At 44.3% G+C, this 16327-nt stretch overlaps 1 protein-coding gene across 1 annotated transcript; it reads left to right on the forward strand.

The window, feature by feature from the left end:
• The first annotated feature begins 6426 nt into the window (after positions 1-6426).
• Positions 6427-16037, forward strand: Urad (ureidoimidazoline (2-oxo-4-hydroxy-4-carboxy-5-) decarboxylase). Its single transcript, XM_027928745.1, has 2 exons — positions 6427-6601; positions 15691-16037. The coding sequence occupies exons 1-2, from the start codon at positions 6427-6429 to the stop codon at positions 16035-16037; spliced, it is 522 nt and encodes a 173-aa protein (XP_027784546.1).
• The last annotated feature ends 290 nt before the right edge of the window (positions 16038-16327 follow it).

The following is a 16327-nucleotide window of genomic DNA, read 5'->3' on the forward strand; positions in this document are numbered from 1 at the left end:
ATACTGAAAGTTAGGCTAATAACTTGCAGTCTCCAAACCTTATTAACATGTACCTGTCTTGGTACCTCATATAAATTGAATCATGTAGTGTTTGACTTTTTTTAAATTTTTAAAATTCTAATTTGTCATATATGACAACAGAATGCATTACAATTCATATTACACACATAGAGCACAATTTTTTATATCTCTGGTTGTATACAAAGTATATTCACACCATTAGTGTCTTCATACATGTACTTAGGGTGATGATGTCCATCTCATTCCACCATCTTTTTTGCCCCCTTGCCCCCTCCCTTCCCCTCCCTCCCCTTTGCCCTATCTAGAGTTCATCTAATCTTCTCATGTTTCCCCTCCCAACCCAACTATGAATCAGCCTCCTTATGTCAGAGAAAACATTCTCATTTGGTTTTGGGGGATTGGCTAACTTCACTTTTTTGTGCCTGGCTTATTTCACTTAGCATAACGTTCTCAAGTTCCATCCATATTATAGCATATATAATTTCCCTCCTTTTTAGGGCACCATAATATTCCATTATGTACATATGTGTGCATTTTATTTATGTATTTATCTATCAAAGGACACACGGGTTAGTTCCACCCCTTGACTAGTATGAATAATGCTGAACATGGGTATGCAAATATCTCTTCAAGACCCTGCTTTCAATTATTTAGGATATACATGTATATAAATATATTCTTTAGGATATATATATATATATATATATATATATATATATATATATATATATATATATATATATATGAAGAAATCATATGATAGTTTTATTTTGACTTGTTGAGTTTATTATTTTTAAAGGCTCTGTTGTAGGGATCACATGACCATCCAGTATCAGTATCAGTTACAGGGTAACAGCATCATGATTTGGGGTATTATTCCTCTCTAGTACGTGCAGGTGTTTTGTCTTCTAGTCATGGAGAGTTCTTGCTAGAGGGACCACGCTAGGCTATTAAAGTTTTTTTCTTGTTCTAGGACTTTGTGCCTTGGCTAAATTTGGTCAAGGATGAACAAAGGAGCTGGAGTTTATTAATTTAGTACCAGTCTCTTGACAAGCAAGACAGATCCCACTGCTGTATTCCTGGAGCTGCTCTGGTCTCCTTCTTTCTCAAGCCTTCGTCTCTGGTCTTCCTATGAGCTGCCTAAATGCATGGGCTCAAGTCCACCTCAGTAGCTCAAACCTGAGAACCCTGACGGGGACACCATGTTGACTCACACTTCAGAACTGCTTTCCTGTCTGTTAAAGTCACCAAAGGATTTGATTTCCTTGAAAATGAATATTCTCGTGTTTATAAGCTTTATAGAAATGATATTGTGGTCTCTATCCAATTGCCAGATCCTGTTTCCTTTTTTTAAAAATCAATATTATGCTTCTAAGAGTTATTCATGTTCATGTTGAGAACACCCCTAACCCAAAAAAACTGAATTTCAAAATCAAAATCTAAAAAAACCATTTTTCTTTTGGTACCAGGGATTGAACTCCGGGGTACTCTACCACTGAGCCACACCCCCAGTCCTATTTTGTATTTTATTTAGAGACAGGATCTCACTGAGTTGCTAAGTGCCTTGCCATTGCTGAGGTTGGCTTTGAACTCGCAATCCTCCTGTCTCAGCCTCCCTTGCCACTGGGATTACAGGTGTGCGCTGCCATGCCCGGCACAAAATCCAAACATTTTTGAGCCAACATGATACTCCACGAGTGGAAAATTCCACACCTAACCCCATGTGGATAGGTGGTTGCAACCAAAACGCAGATGCATATATTGTATAAAATTACCTTCAGAGCTGGGTGTGGTGGCTCATGCTTGTAGTCCCAGCAATTCGGGAGGCAGTGGCAGGAGGAGCACAAGTTTCTGAGGTCAGCCTGAGCAACTTAGTGAGACCCTCAGCAATTTAGTGAGATCCTGTCTCAGAATTTAAATAAATAAATAGGACTGGGGATGTAGCTCAGTGGTAAGGTGCTGCTGGGTTCAATCCTCAGTAGAAAAAACAAATTATCTTCAGGCTACATGTATAAGTTGTATGTAAAAGAAATGAATTTTGTGCTGAGACTTGGGGCCCATCCCCAGTTACCTCATTTTGATATGTAAGTATTCCAACATCTAAAAAGTGCAAAATCTGAACCATTCTGGTTCCAGTATTTTGGATGAGGGCAACTCAACCTATATAACATGCAACTGAAGTTCCTTCATTTCTGAACATACAATTACCACTACCATTACACTACCATTCATTCTCACACTAATGTCACTTGAATTTTTTTTTTTGGGGGGGAGGTTGGGTTGGGTGGTGATTCACAGATGTTCTTTATATTACTGTACTTTTTAACATGACTTGTATATGCTGTACTTTTTAACATGCCAAACATGATATTTATGAGGCAACATTTCCTGAAGAATGACGGTCCTTAAAAACCTCTTAATGGAAAATGAAATTAGAATCTTATTAAACCACAGATTCAGTTTTAGTTTGTATCAATTTGTGTCCCTGACTTAACTTCCCATTTTTAAAACACAATTTTCAAGAGCTCATTTTATTTGTTAGAAACATTTTATCTTTAAAATTTGTATTTGTGCATTATAATGAGATATAATAATGAGATTAATTGTGCTATGTTCATACACCTGCCCACAACCCACTTTGATCAATCTCATTCCCGAAGGAGTTGCACGTTTACTAAGGTAGCCACTTCGGCCTTGCCGTGATCCTGCCAGCAGGTGGCACCCTCGCACCGCTGTTTTAAAATCGATTCCCAAGAACTTAGCCTCATTTCGTTAGTACTCCCTGCCCTTTGGAAAGGCAAATTTTAAGCTGCAGAGTTAAGATCAATCCGTTGATATGAAGAAAAACAACCTTCTATGCAGATAACTTCAATTCATTCAGGATTCAGTCATTTGGTGATTATGGCAATGAGTGCATTTTAAGTTCGTTACTTACCAGATTTCTCTCACTAAGCATCCTCATGTTAGATCCTTCTCTGGGACCTGGCTCTCAGGGTTCTGGTCCACAGACTGGGGCACCTGCCATGCTTAGGGTTTCAGGGGGCTGGGACTGGCTTCCCATATCAAAACTGAAGAACCCATTTCCCTCTCCAAGGTATTTTTTTTAGGAGAAAGATAAACGCCTTGGGGCCTTGGCCAGCTACAGGAAGATGTCTTGGATCACCTTTTACAACTGCTCCTACCAGCCTCCCTTTCTGACTATTCTAAGTAATAATTAGAGTAAGACAGTATTTTTTGTGACTGACTATTTCACTTAATGTCTTCAAGATTTGCTTAGATGATTTTTTATTAATACTTATAGATAACATACTATATTCTAGAACTAGACTAAAGATTTCTTAAAGACTGTCTCACTTAACAGACTGTTTGTTCTGTGGCAGTTTAACAGATGACAAAGCCAAAACTCAAGAAGCTTAAATTGCTTAGTTAGAGACTCGAAGATAATGAACTCCGGGACCTCTCTGGCCCCCATGCCTGCCCACCTCCTCACCACCTGGATGGATGACTGCAGGTGTTGGGGACGCCCTCCACCACTGTCTCACTATGCCTGGTCTCAGTTCCCAGCCAATGGGTTGCCAAGGCCCATCTCCCTCACTCTGCCATCCTCTCCCACTGCAGCCCCCAGGGCTGAAAGTGCTCTAAGCCTGGGATTGCCTGGCAGTCCAGTAGAGGGGCCCTAGGGACACTATGGAGCCCCTACACAGACTGTCCCTTCCCTTTGCCCAGTCTCCATCTGACATTGCAGATGCCACACAGGTCAACTCTAGAGCTAATGGAGGCTGATGTGCTGGAGGGAGAAGGGGAAGAGATGGGGGTTGAGCTGTTGAGGTGTCTGTGGCAAAACCCACATGGATAAGGAAATAGGGATGTGACTCCCTAATGGCAGAAGGAAAAAAAGAAAATGTTTGTTCCCACGGAGGACTGAACACAGGAGATGTTGTGTTAGCCAATAACGATGTAGTGTTACGTGATGAGAACCATTTTGAGCACTTTTTAATTAAATTTTTTTTTTAATTTTTGTAAGCTTCCCCTCAGGCAAATACTATTATGATTCCGACTTACAGATGAAGAACTGAAGTATAGAAAAGTTCAGTAACTTGCCACATGCTCAGTGGTAAGTGGTGGAGGCAGGATTAGAACTTAGGAATTCTGGCTCCTGAGCCCAGCTCCTTATTCTCTGCAGTGCTGTCCAAAACTGCATAGCCAGTATGAGGTTTAATATTTTTTCACAAATACACAGGTATATGATAACACAGATGCTCTTCAATTTACTATGGTGTTACATCCTGATGGGCCCATCTAAGATTAAAGATAAGTAAAAAATGCACATGATCCCTGTAACCTACTGAACATCCTGGCTCAGCAGCAAAGCACACTATAGAGTTTCTCTTATAACACTCCAGGGCTGACTGGGAGCTGAGGTCACTGCTACTGCCCAGCACAGCAAGAGAGGACGAGACCCGGAGGAGCTGGCCAGGGAAAGATCCAAATTCAAAATTCCGAGGACGGTTCCTACTGAATGTGTAACACGTTTGCACCATGGTGAAGTTGAAAAATCATAAGTGGAATCTTGTTATGTTGGGGACACTCTGTGTAATATTCTTTGTCGTTCCATGTTTGAAACGAAGTCCACTAACAGTGGGACTTCTGTCACCAGATTCACCCCATTTGGAAAGCAAATTTCATTAGCTTATTTCTGGGGTGGCCCAGATCCCTGGGGTGCGGATGCAGCTGGGGAACTGGCTACAGACAGAAGCGGGACAAAACCCTTGGCTGTTGACAGATTGCACCAGCACTGGTCCCCTGCTTCGAAGACCACGGGGTAAGCTGAAAAGACTGCTTCATTAATCCTAAAGCTGCCGCTCTCATGCTGAATCGTGATTCACATGGAGGTAAATGTGTAACTGGCATGGTTTTAGGAAACATGCTTGCATTTTTAGTTCAAAGGGAAATACTGGCAATCTTTTTTTAAATTTCTGACCCCTGCCTTTGTTTGTTTTTGTAATACTCAATGTTTATGTACATCATAATTTTTTGTGCATATCAACTGTTAAAAAAAAAAGTTTTGATGTGATGTTTCCATACATTTGTATAACATGCTTTCATCATATCCACCCTCCCTATTATGATCTGGTCCCCTTCCCTAATCATCCTCTTCCTACTTTCACGATGTCTTTTTAAAATTTTCCTTCCAGATTCCACATATGAAATGCAATACTTGTCTTTGGCTTATTTTGCTGAACATGAGGATCTCCATTCATTTTCCTTCAAATGGTTTGATATTGTTCTTCATGGCTGATTAGTATTGCAGTGTGTGTGTGTGTGTGTGTGTGTGTGTGTGACATTTTCTTCATCCATTCATCTGTTGATGGCTATCCATTCATCTGGGTAGGCTGATTCCATAACTTTGCTATCATAAATAGTACTGCAATTAACATGTTATTCTTTTCACGTTATTTTTGTGTTGTGCATGCATAGGGTGTGAAATCTAATTCGTGTGGTCAATTAGTCATTCAATTCACCCCTTGGTGAATTTATGCCACAATGAGTTCACTGTGATCCTCCTATGGGACAGTTTTAGGCTCCCAAGATACAGAGACTCAAGATACATAGTCTATAGCCTCATGGGCAGTTGGGGCTGACAGATTACATGCAAACAAATAAATGCAATAATGAAGGTGATTTCACAAAAGAATGGATATACTCAAGGAGAAAGTAACACATAGTGGTGCTCAAGAGAGCACAGAGACTGGGACAGAATTGTTCCTGAGATACCTCATCTTGTTTCATGTGCATTTATCACCTCTTGTGTTAAGTGTTTGGATTCAGAGGAAAAGTGAACCGTAGGTCCTGTCCTCTGTAGCAGCAGCAATAACAGATGGGGATGTGTTCCCAATCTAAGTTCCAAGAGGATTGACCTGTCCGAATTGTCAGGGAAACCTTCCCCAGGATAACAATAGCATTAAAATGTTAATGACACCAAGTCTATCTGGCTTGAGTACTGAGGGTGAACTATGGCCACTACTCAGTTTGATTTTGGAAATGTCTTAATTGGATACATTCACCACACAGAGATCTCTGCTCTGGTATTACAACCTTAAGCCTGAGTTGGGGTACAGCTCAGTGATAGAGAACCCGCTTAGCATGCACACAGCCCTGGTAATTCCCAGCACTATAAAACAAACAAAATCCCTTAAGCACATGTTTATTGATGATTACTTAAGTGTTCTGGACCTGCTTCTCCCAGAGGCAGTTAGAACATGCTAAACTGGTATTGCATAAAAAAAAATTAAAAAAAAAACACACAAGCTTGTGCATTCAGCAAATATAGCCCAGTGAGCAATAGTCAGCTCACTCGCCAAGAGGGGAGCAGGGCATCTTGCTGCCTCCGGGTGAACACAAGCGATGAACATGGAGAAAGTCAATTCCATGGACTTTGGAGAATTTGTGGACGTGTTTGGAAATGTCATTGAAAGATGTCCTCTGATTGCAGCAGCTGTCTGGTCCCAGCGTCCGTTCTTTGACTTGGAAGATTTAGAGAAGCATTTTTTTGCCTTTATAGATGCTCTTCCACAGTCAGGTAAGGCTTCAGTATTGGCACTCAGTATTAGACACAAAAGGATTTCAAATAAGCTTATCAAAATGTTTTTAGAGGGGCTGTGGTTGGTAGCTCAGTGGGAGAGCGCTTGCCTAGCATGTGTGGGGCACTGGGTTCAATCCACATAAAAATAAATAAAATAAAGGTATTTCCAGGCATGTATTTCCTGTAATCTCAGTGGCTTGGGAGGCTGAAGCAGGAGGATTGTGAGTTCAAAGCCAGCTTCAGTAATTTAGCAAGCGTGGCCCTAAGCAACTCAGCGAGACCCTGTCTCTAAATAAAACATGAAAAAAGGCTGGGGATCTGGCTCAATGGTTAAGTGCCCCTGGGTTCAATCCCCAGTAACAGATAAATAGATAGATAGATAGATAGATAGATAGATAGATAGATAGATAGATAGATAGTATTGTGCCCATCTACAATTTAAAAAATTTTTTTTTTAATCTTTTAGAAGCCAAGCACAGTGGTACATGCCTGAAATCCCAGCAACTCAGGAGGTTGAGGCAGGAAGATCACAAGTTCAAAGCCAGCCTTGGAAATTTAGTGAGACCCTGTCTCAAAATAAAAATATAAAAAAGGGATGGGGATGTAGCTTAGTGGCTAAGCACCCCTAGGTTCAATTCCCGATACCAAATAAATAAATATATAGGTAGATAGATGTAGACATATAGACATCTTAGTCTAGTTGCTTATACTTGCTATATTTAGCTCTTTTTATTAGGTTTAATTAATCAATGTCCTTGGGTTTAGTAAGAAGCTGAGCACTTGCAAGGTGTTAGGCCCAAAGTGGCTTGAAACAACTTACGTGAGCTAAGGTAGAGTCACTGTTAAATATTAGACATGGAGGTCACCAGGGGGACCCGGGTGAAAGGCCTCATAGTGATTTAGAGGCCAAAGGTCAGGCCGAGGGCCCACCCCCACTTGGCCACACAGTGTTCACTGTGGCAATGTCCTGTATGTGAGAGAGGTGAGAACAGATACCAGGAAACCTCAGAGGCTAGGGGAAAGAGCAAGTGGCTGACATTTTTACCAGAAAGGGCTAGTTTGGAAGTTGCTACTGAGGAAAGAGAATTCATTCAGATCAGGGACTCCCCAGAAGAGTAAGGGGGAAAAGAGGAGAAACTGAGGAAATCCTTCTGGAGAAAGGGAAATGAATTATTGGTTTCTTCTGGGGAGAAAAAGAAAATTGAGGCGTTCCTGGCTATGGACGGGGGAGGAGAGGGGTGGCGGTTTAGGCCAGCCTGCGGGACTGATGGCCAGCTGCGCAGGGATTCGGAGGCCGAGGGTTAGCAGCCCAGGGTGCTCCATACCCTGTGGAGGACCTGACATGCCACAGGGGACGAAGGCCACCTTCACACAGTGGCCTTCCATAGACACCTGGATCCGGGAATGAGACCTGCAGCTCTCCTCTGTCCCATGAAGGAGACCACAGAATTTTGAGATCTGCATGGCCTCCAGTTGTCAGATGAAAGTCTCCAAAATGAGGAACTCAGTTAAGTTCATTTGGGGCACATCTAGGAAGAGCAGAGGCTGATGTTATAAAAATCAAACTGACAGATACATGGGGGCTGTGTTGACATTCACCCACTTCTTGGGGTTTCTTCAAAGTTCTGGCAGCCACAGGCTCAGATGTGAAGGGGACTGACAGACTTGGAGTCCTCTGACCCACACTGAGCAAGGTGACTCTAGCTTCTCAGCTCAAAGCCTGCCAGGTGAGCTGGAAGGAGCAGGGGACTATGGGAGCCCAAGCTCACAATGCCTGACCAGAAAATAAAGGAGGGAAAATGAAAACCTCTTCAGCCTCAGGGGGAAACCACATTGAAAAGGTTTTCATGACATTTTCTATCAGGAGAAGGAAAATCCCAGGATTTGACGTAACACCCCCCAAAAATGGCAGGGCCAAGGAGGGAACATATTAAAAGAGAAACACAGGATGACTCAAGTTTATTAGTCATTGATTTGTCCAGTTATTCAACAAACATTTGAAGTTTATTACTCTATACTTGGAACTTAGATAATAAAATGAAAATATCCCCTTTTTATCTTCTTTCCCACCAACACTCACCCCAAGCTGTTTGACCAGAGGTTCTGTGGGGTGTGGGGCAGGCTGGGGTACTACCTCCCTCCTGAGGCAGGTTTCAATATCCTTCCCGATGGGGTGGAGCCTGTCTTCCAGCTGGTGTTGGAACTCTAGAGCACTCAGTGGGTGGAATATTAAGATTTGATAGAAGTGTGCTCAACAAATGAACGTAACTATACCTGAGGTGCTGTTGATAGAGGGTGGATCCTAGTATAAACTCTTTCCCTCATGTTTTAACTTCGGTGATTTTAGTATGGGTCAGAGGGACAAAATTAGCTGGAGGGAATTTGGGCCAACTGGACTGTTCTTTGCTTCCACAGTAGATAGCTCTTTGAGGGGAACTCCCTGCTTCTCAGCCCTCTCCTGGTGTCCGGGAGGCAGCTGGGAGCAGAGCCTCCATGCTGTCCGGGTGGCTGCCTGTATCTAATCATCTTAATGACATTAGATAAGTAATGTTAGCAATGGTGATAATAATAACAGATAGCCTGCATTTATTGAACTTTTACCACTGGTGTATTCCAGGTACTTTTCCAGACACTTTGTATTTGTTAACTGATTCAATCCCTGTAATAATCCTTTAAAATAAGTAGTGCTATTAGAATTGGTTGTCCCATTTTAGAGATGAGAAAACTGAGGTAGACACAGAGAGATTAATTTGAATAAGGACACTCAGCTAGAAAGTGGCAGAATTAGGATTCTAATAACTCTCTCATAATCGTCCCAGTGGCTTTTGAAGAAAGAGGCAGAACTGGAGTTAACCCAGTTCCAGTGAATCAGATACAGAATCTAGAAACAGTATCTAAGGGTATTTATTATTCATTCACTAATTAATTCAATTCACATTAATCCTTGGTTTCTCAGACTCCATGTTTTGTTGTTCAAATAGTCAAATAAAACGATCTATTGCACAGTGTGGCAACTATAGTGAATAATAATCTATTGTTACTTGACAGTTGGTTAGAGCACAGACTTTATTTTATTATAGTCCTGGGGTTTGAACCCAGGGCTTCATGCATGCAAGGTAAGTGCTCTACCATAAAGCTACCTCCCCAGCTTATAGATTTTCGGGGGAGGAGGGGATTGAATTTAGGGGCACTCGACAACTGAGCCATATCCCTAGCCCTGTTTTGTATTTTATTAGAGACAGGTTCTTACTGAGTTGATTAGCACCTTGCTAAATTGCTGAGTCTGGCTTTGAACTTGAGATCCTCCTGCCTCTGCCTCCCGAGCTGCTGGGATTACAGACATGCACCACCACCCCCAGCCTAAAGTATATATTTTTAAATGTTTTTAACATCAAAAGGTAAGTATGTGGGCTGGAAATGTAGCTCAGTGGTAGAGTGCTTATCTAGCACGTTAAGGCCCCAGGTTTCATCCCCAGGACCACAAAACCAAAAGAAAACAAAGTAAGTATTTGAGGTAATGGATATGTTAAATAACTTGATTTCAGCATTTCACAATGCATACATATGTCAAACATCAAATTTTTCACCATAATATATACAACATTTATTTGTCAAAAAAATCAAAATGGGATTTATTGCATAGTCTAGCTTTTGCCTTTGGATAGTAAAGAACAAACTGGGTGTAGTAGAAAACTAGAAAAGACCTTAGAGAGATGCATAGGATATGGTAATTTACCTGGTCAATGATTTGTTTTAGGTGATCTAGGAATACCATTGACAGACAACTGAAAATCAATTTCTACAGTAAACTAAAGTTGGCAGTCCATTTAGGTTAGAGATGATGATGATTGGCCAGTAGATGGCAGTACAGGATCAGTGTTTGGCTCCTGCCCTACTTGACAAAGCATCCTCTTTAGCCAGTTTCCCTCAACTAGCCCTGAAGGGAAAGGCTTCCCAAACAAGAGGAATGGCTATAGTAGAAGGAGGCAGGTTGAAACACACCCACAACTTGAGCCAATTCAGGACTGATTGGTGTTAAAAATCAAAGAGTGGGCTGGGATGTAGCTCAGTGGTAGAGTTTAGCAACCACAAGGCTCTGGATTCAATCTCTAGCAACCTCCCCACCCCCACCAAAAGCAATAAAATTTTCCTAAGATTTAATTACACAATGATGTGATGTTTCAGAATTAAGTAATGCCATAACTTAATACTTATCAGAGAATAGATTTGTTAAATTAATGAAGCAATTAGATACTAAGATTTCTCTTATATACAGGCTAGAAGAGGTTTAGATCAAGCTATTAAAATGTGTTCATTTGGCCAGGCACCGAGGCACATACCTGTAATCCCAGCTACTCTGCTGAGGCAGGAGGATCTCGAGTTCAAGGTCAGAGCAGGCAACTTAGTGAGACCTTGTCTCAAAAAAAGTGGGGGAGCTGTTGGGGGAATAAATTAACTATAGAGCACCTCTAGTTCAATCCCCAGCAACCCTGAAAACACACAAAATATGTTCATTTGTTTATTTAGTCCAAAAATAAATAAATAATACTCCTCCTCAAGAGTGATATGTTGGCTGATAAATGCTTTCTGAGCGCCCCTTCTGTATGATTCATGCACCATCATGGGCACTGATCAGTGCCTTCAATGGTCTTATATTCTAATGAAGACAGAATTAACATAAATAAATGTGATTCTTTCAGATTCAATAAATCATTAGAAGAAAATATGTATGTTGTAGAAAATAAAGGAGGTCATTCTTAGAAGGTGGAATTTAAATTTAAAACCAAAAGATAAAAAGGAAGCAGTCAAGACATAGAATGAGGTTACTATGGGAAACGGTACCTGGGTTTGGAGTGAATTTGATATTTGCGGGGACACAGAAAGACAAAAGTGATTGGAGAGTTGTGACGAGTGGAGGGATGTGAGGGGAAAGAATCAGACAGGGTCGGATTGTGGAGAGCTTTTCAGGTAAAGAGTTTGGTTTCCTCCATGTGTAGTGAGACACCATCAGGTTTACCTTTTAAAATGGTTGTTGTGTGGGGACCATATCAGGTCCAGGGAGATCAGGTCCAGGGACTGTTGTAGGAGTAAAGTGAGAGATGGGCTTGCTTGGACTACGATTGGGGTAGTAAAGATGGAGAGATGTCACTGAATTTCTAGAACAGATGTTAGAGACAAAAGGATTATTTTTAGTGGATTTGATGGGCAGAGAGGAAGATCAGAAACAAAGACTATTAAGGATAACTCCTAAGTTTTAGTCTGAACAACTGGGTGGTTGGTGGTGCTATTTTCTGAAGCGCTGAAGACCTAGAATTGGGAAGTAGAGATGGAAGTAGGAAGTTTGCTAAGTCTGAGATGCCTAATAACTATCCAAATGAAACTGGTAAGTATTTAGTTGGAACACAGCAAAAAATTCAATGGAAAGCTAGGTGCTAACCTAGATCTATGTGTCACCAAAGAATTGATGGTATTTAAAACCACAGGACTGGATTAGAGCACTTAGTGGGTAAATGGAGAAGGAAAGCACTGAGTCCTGAGTCCTAGAGTACTTCAGTGTAGAGCTGGCAGAGCAGGATCAAAGAAGTGAGGAGAGAGTCGACCATGTGATATGTTAAGGAGAAAGAAGAGGATGGGCATTAGGCTCTGTGCTCGGGCAAGATGCCTGTCTGTCTTCTGTGATCCTCAGGAATACAGGTTGGTTTGGGGGTGGGACTGGAAGCTTGATAGAATGAATCTGGAAAGAGAAGTGAGAAAGTAGGTCACTAGACAACTCCTTTGAAGAGAGGAAAAGAGGAAGGAGAATTTAGAGGACAAAGGGAATCAAAGGAAGACTTCAGTTTTGTTTATGGGATGAAACATTCTAAAGCATGTTTGGAAAGGATGGGGGTGTACCAACGGATATCTGAAATCGCAGAAGCAAAAGTCTGAGAAAGAAAGGGGGCCCTGGGGCCTTCAAGAACACAAATGGAGGGGTTGGTATTTGATAGAGGGGAAAATCATCTCATGCCAAAAAGTGAGAACACAGTAGTGGGAACAGACTCAGGGAGGCATGTGGACTGCTATGGGACTCTGAGCAATTGTCTGCTGGTCACTGGCCACCCTTGCACCCAACACACACACACTTTCTTCTCCTCTGGGAACAGAGGGTAGGTTATGCCAGGAACTCTTCTATGTGCAGATTCACATCCTGTAGTTCCAGCAATACACATCCACACCTATATCTTTAGAAGTGATAGCCAGTAGCACAATCAGTAGTCCAGAAATTCAGGGGGGAAAAAAGAACAGGCAGCATTAAAGATGTTCTTAGAACCAATTAGGGCATCGGGATGGCCCAGGAGCACCTGGGCATCCCAGGTGGGGGAACCCCCAGGACTGGAGACAGCCCACAGTCTCCAGTCCTCCCCTGGGATTTATGGTCATAGCTGGAGTAACTCTAGGATACTACATTGGTGGGGTTTTGGAGTGAGGAAGGGAGGGTTCTTGCTGCAAACCTATATGAGCTGGTGGACACAATTTTACAGCACAGGAGGGCTCAGTGATTTGGGGCAAGGAAGGTTGAGTCTTGGAGCAGGTCAGGTTGTATTTCTTTTGGGTAGCTCACCATCCCCTGGGGACTCCTCCCAACACCTCTTTCTATTATAGGCAGCTAAAGGATGTGTGTGTGTGTGTGTGTGTGTGTACACACACATGCACACGCCTGCATGCTGGTGTTGTGTACATTTCAGTTCCTCTTTTTTCAATCTAATCTGCCTTTTCTCTGCCCTCTTCTCGGTCCCCTTTCTCTTCTCTCCTTTCCTCCCGGCCAGAGTAGAAAATACATGCTCAGTCCTAGGCAAACATTAACCCCAGGGCGATGCTTTCAAGATGGGAGATAAATCCGAGGGGAGTGAGAAGCGAGGTGCAAGGGCAAGAAGGGCAAGAGGCAGATCTAGCATTCGGGAGACCGAGCTGCTCCGCCACCTGCGGCTGCTCCCCGAGTGCACTGGGGATCAGGTGCAAGGGGGCTATGGGTGGAAAGACCCCCACCCACTTCCCGAAACTTGGGCTGGTCCTGGAAAGAGTAATAAATGGGGGGATGGGGAGTTGGAGCCCCCTGACTGGGTGAGGGGACGGACCGACTTCTTCGAAACAGTATGTGAAGAGGAGGTGTCCTGCTGGTCCTGGCAAAGGCTCCATAACTCGCATTTCCGCGCAGCCAGGGTGGTTTGCTGGTCCCGGGACTGGGTGGTCGCGCAGGGTGGATGGGTGGGGGGATCCTGGCGCCGAGCCGCGTGGCGTGGCACGGCCAACCGCGGGCCCAGGGTTGGGCAGCTCCCCCAGGGTGGGGAATTTAACACCCACATTTTCGCACCATCCGGCCAGCCCAGGCTGGACACGGGGAGCAAAGGAGAACTAATCCAGCTTGCAGTGGCCAAGGGGCAGGGCACCCATGGGAGGAGCTGGAAAGCAATGGTGATAGAGAGGTTGGATTATTGTTGAGTTTCCTTTTGAACTCTCTTTAACCTTGCTCGGCAACCAGGCCCCTAAAAAAAACAAATGATTGGGATTTGGGGTGAGGGTCCAGGTGCAGTCCACTGAGTGACATTAGACAGGCCACATAACCCCTCTGAGCCTTCATCCAATACTCTTACTAAAACATTATCCACCCCTCAATTCTTTCTAACCCCCCCAAACTTTGGTGCATGATTTGATAGCATAATCCTAACCATGCTTTTATTGGGCAGATACTATACTGTTTGAGAAAGAAGGGGCTACATCATAAATAAAGTTTTAAAAAAATCTCAGCTTTCTCGATATGTAATTTATGAAAGGGTGCATTAAATGGTCCCCATTTCCAATAGAACCGCATACCTATTCCCAGTGCCAAAGGCAGACAATGGCTTTATTGAGATAGGAAGAGCCAGGGACTTCCTGTGGTACCTTGGTCCAGTTCCACTGGGTTTACTACAAGTAATAATAATGACTATTGATGTTTACTAGGCATTAGGCATGTGCTTTGGGTAAATGAATTGTCTCTAATCCTCACAACAACTCGGCAAGTTAGGTGTCATTGCCCTAATTTAACTGATAGTCACTCTCTGCTTACTGTATCTTGCTTAGACAGAGGAATTCTAATTCTCTCTTTGGAGTGCTAAGCGGAAAGATTAGCCAGGGCTCAGAGAAAACGCCTGGGTTAGGAATTGGGATTCCAGGTATTACAGCAGAGTTTCCCAATTTCAGGCCTAAGAGATTAAGAGAAGTTTTATTCCAAGAGAACTCCCGAAGACTCTTAGGAATCTACAGTGGAAGAAGGGGAATAAATCCCTAGCAGAGTGGATGGTGGGTGGCTGTAATTTTCCTAAAAAGAGGAAAGTCACTTGCATTCAAAGGGCTGTGGAATTCCGGTTGGAAATGGGTTTCTTTGCAGCTAATCTCCGAGGCGCTTTGGATGCTTGATTCCAGAAACCCAGGACTCACACTTAGGGTCACAAAATCTTGGGCATTTATTTGCCAAGCCCCATGGATATTATCCCAAGGATCCACCCCGCCCCTGCCTGTTCTCCTTTGGAGCAGAACGAAACTCATTCCAGGGCTTTTGCAGGAAGTCTTCAGGCCCTTGCGTCCGGCCCCTTTCAACATCAAAGCCCCCCTGAGAGCAAAGGACTTTGAAAAGATACGAAATGCTCGGCTCCTTATCGCGTCCCAGCTCTCTCCCAAGCAGGTCGTAAATTCCGAGCCTCCGCGGCCGCCCTTTCTACCCTCCACTCTACTTGCCCCAAGGTCTCAAAGGACAAACTTGTCACTCCCGCCCCGCCCCCGGTCCCGGTGGGGACCGAATGTTGCGAGGACAGAGGGTCGCGAGGTCTGGGGCTTGTGAGAAGGGAGGGTGCAGTGGGTGCCCATGCGCCGCCAGGACGCCACTATCCCGGGACCCGTCTTCCCTCCCTCAGCCTCCTACCGGGCGGGGCGGAGTAGGGGGCTGGATTGGGTAGGCAAGCGGCGACCCCGCGGAGCCAGCAGCCAGAAGCGCTGCGCTTTCTCCCAGCTGCTTGGAGAGGAGCAGGCGCCGTAACACGCTCCCACCGAATGTCTGTTTCTCTCCTCAGGACAGGAGGGCATCCTGCGCTGCCACCCGGACCTGGCGGGTCGCGAGCAGCAGCGGGGCACGCTCACTGCCGAATCGCAGCGGGAACAGAGCAGCGCGGGCTTGACAAGCCTGAGCGCAGAAGAGCGGCAGCAGCTGGAGAAGCTCAACGCGCAGTACCGCGCGCGCTTCGGCTTCCCCTTCGTGCTCGCCGCGCGTCTCAGCGACCGGGCGGCGGTGCCTAGAGAGCTGGAGCGCCGGCTGCACTGCCAGCCAGCGCAGGAGCTGCGCACCGCCCTGGGCGAGGTGAAGAAAATTGGCCACCTGCGCCTTGTCGACCTTCTCGGTGCCGACTCCTCCAGGCTGTAGAAGCTGCGCGAGTTGGGGACCCCAGGACGCCTGGCTGGCCCGCCGCTGGGCGCGCTGCGCTGGAGGCTGACTTGGGCCTGGAACGGCGTCCACAAACGCGCACAAAGGAAGTGGAGAATTGAGGCAATCATACGAGTGATGATGAGCCCTTTGTGCACCCACCCACACGTACACGCGTCTCCAAAATATTTAGATAGTTTAGTGCTTTGCCCCGATTTATCCAGCTCACTGCTTCAATTCTTCACCCGCTTTGCCGCTTGCCGACACCACCAGCCTTTGTGGATTCCAAA

This window comes from Marmota flaviventris, chromosome 4 (genome assembly GCF_047511675.1).
Source record: "Marmota flaviventris isolate mMarFla1 chromosome 4, mMarFla1.hap1, whole genome shotgun sequence".
NCBI classification, from domain to species: Eukaryota; Metazoa; Chordata; class Mammalia; order Rodentia; family Sciuridae; genus Marmota; species Marmota flaviventris.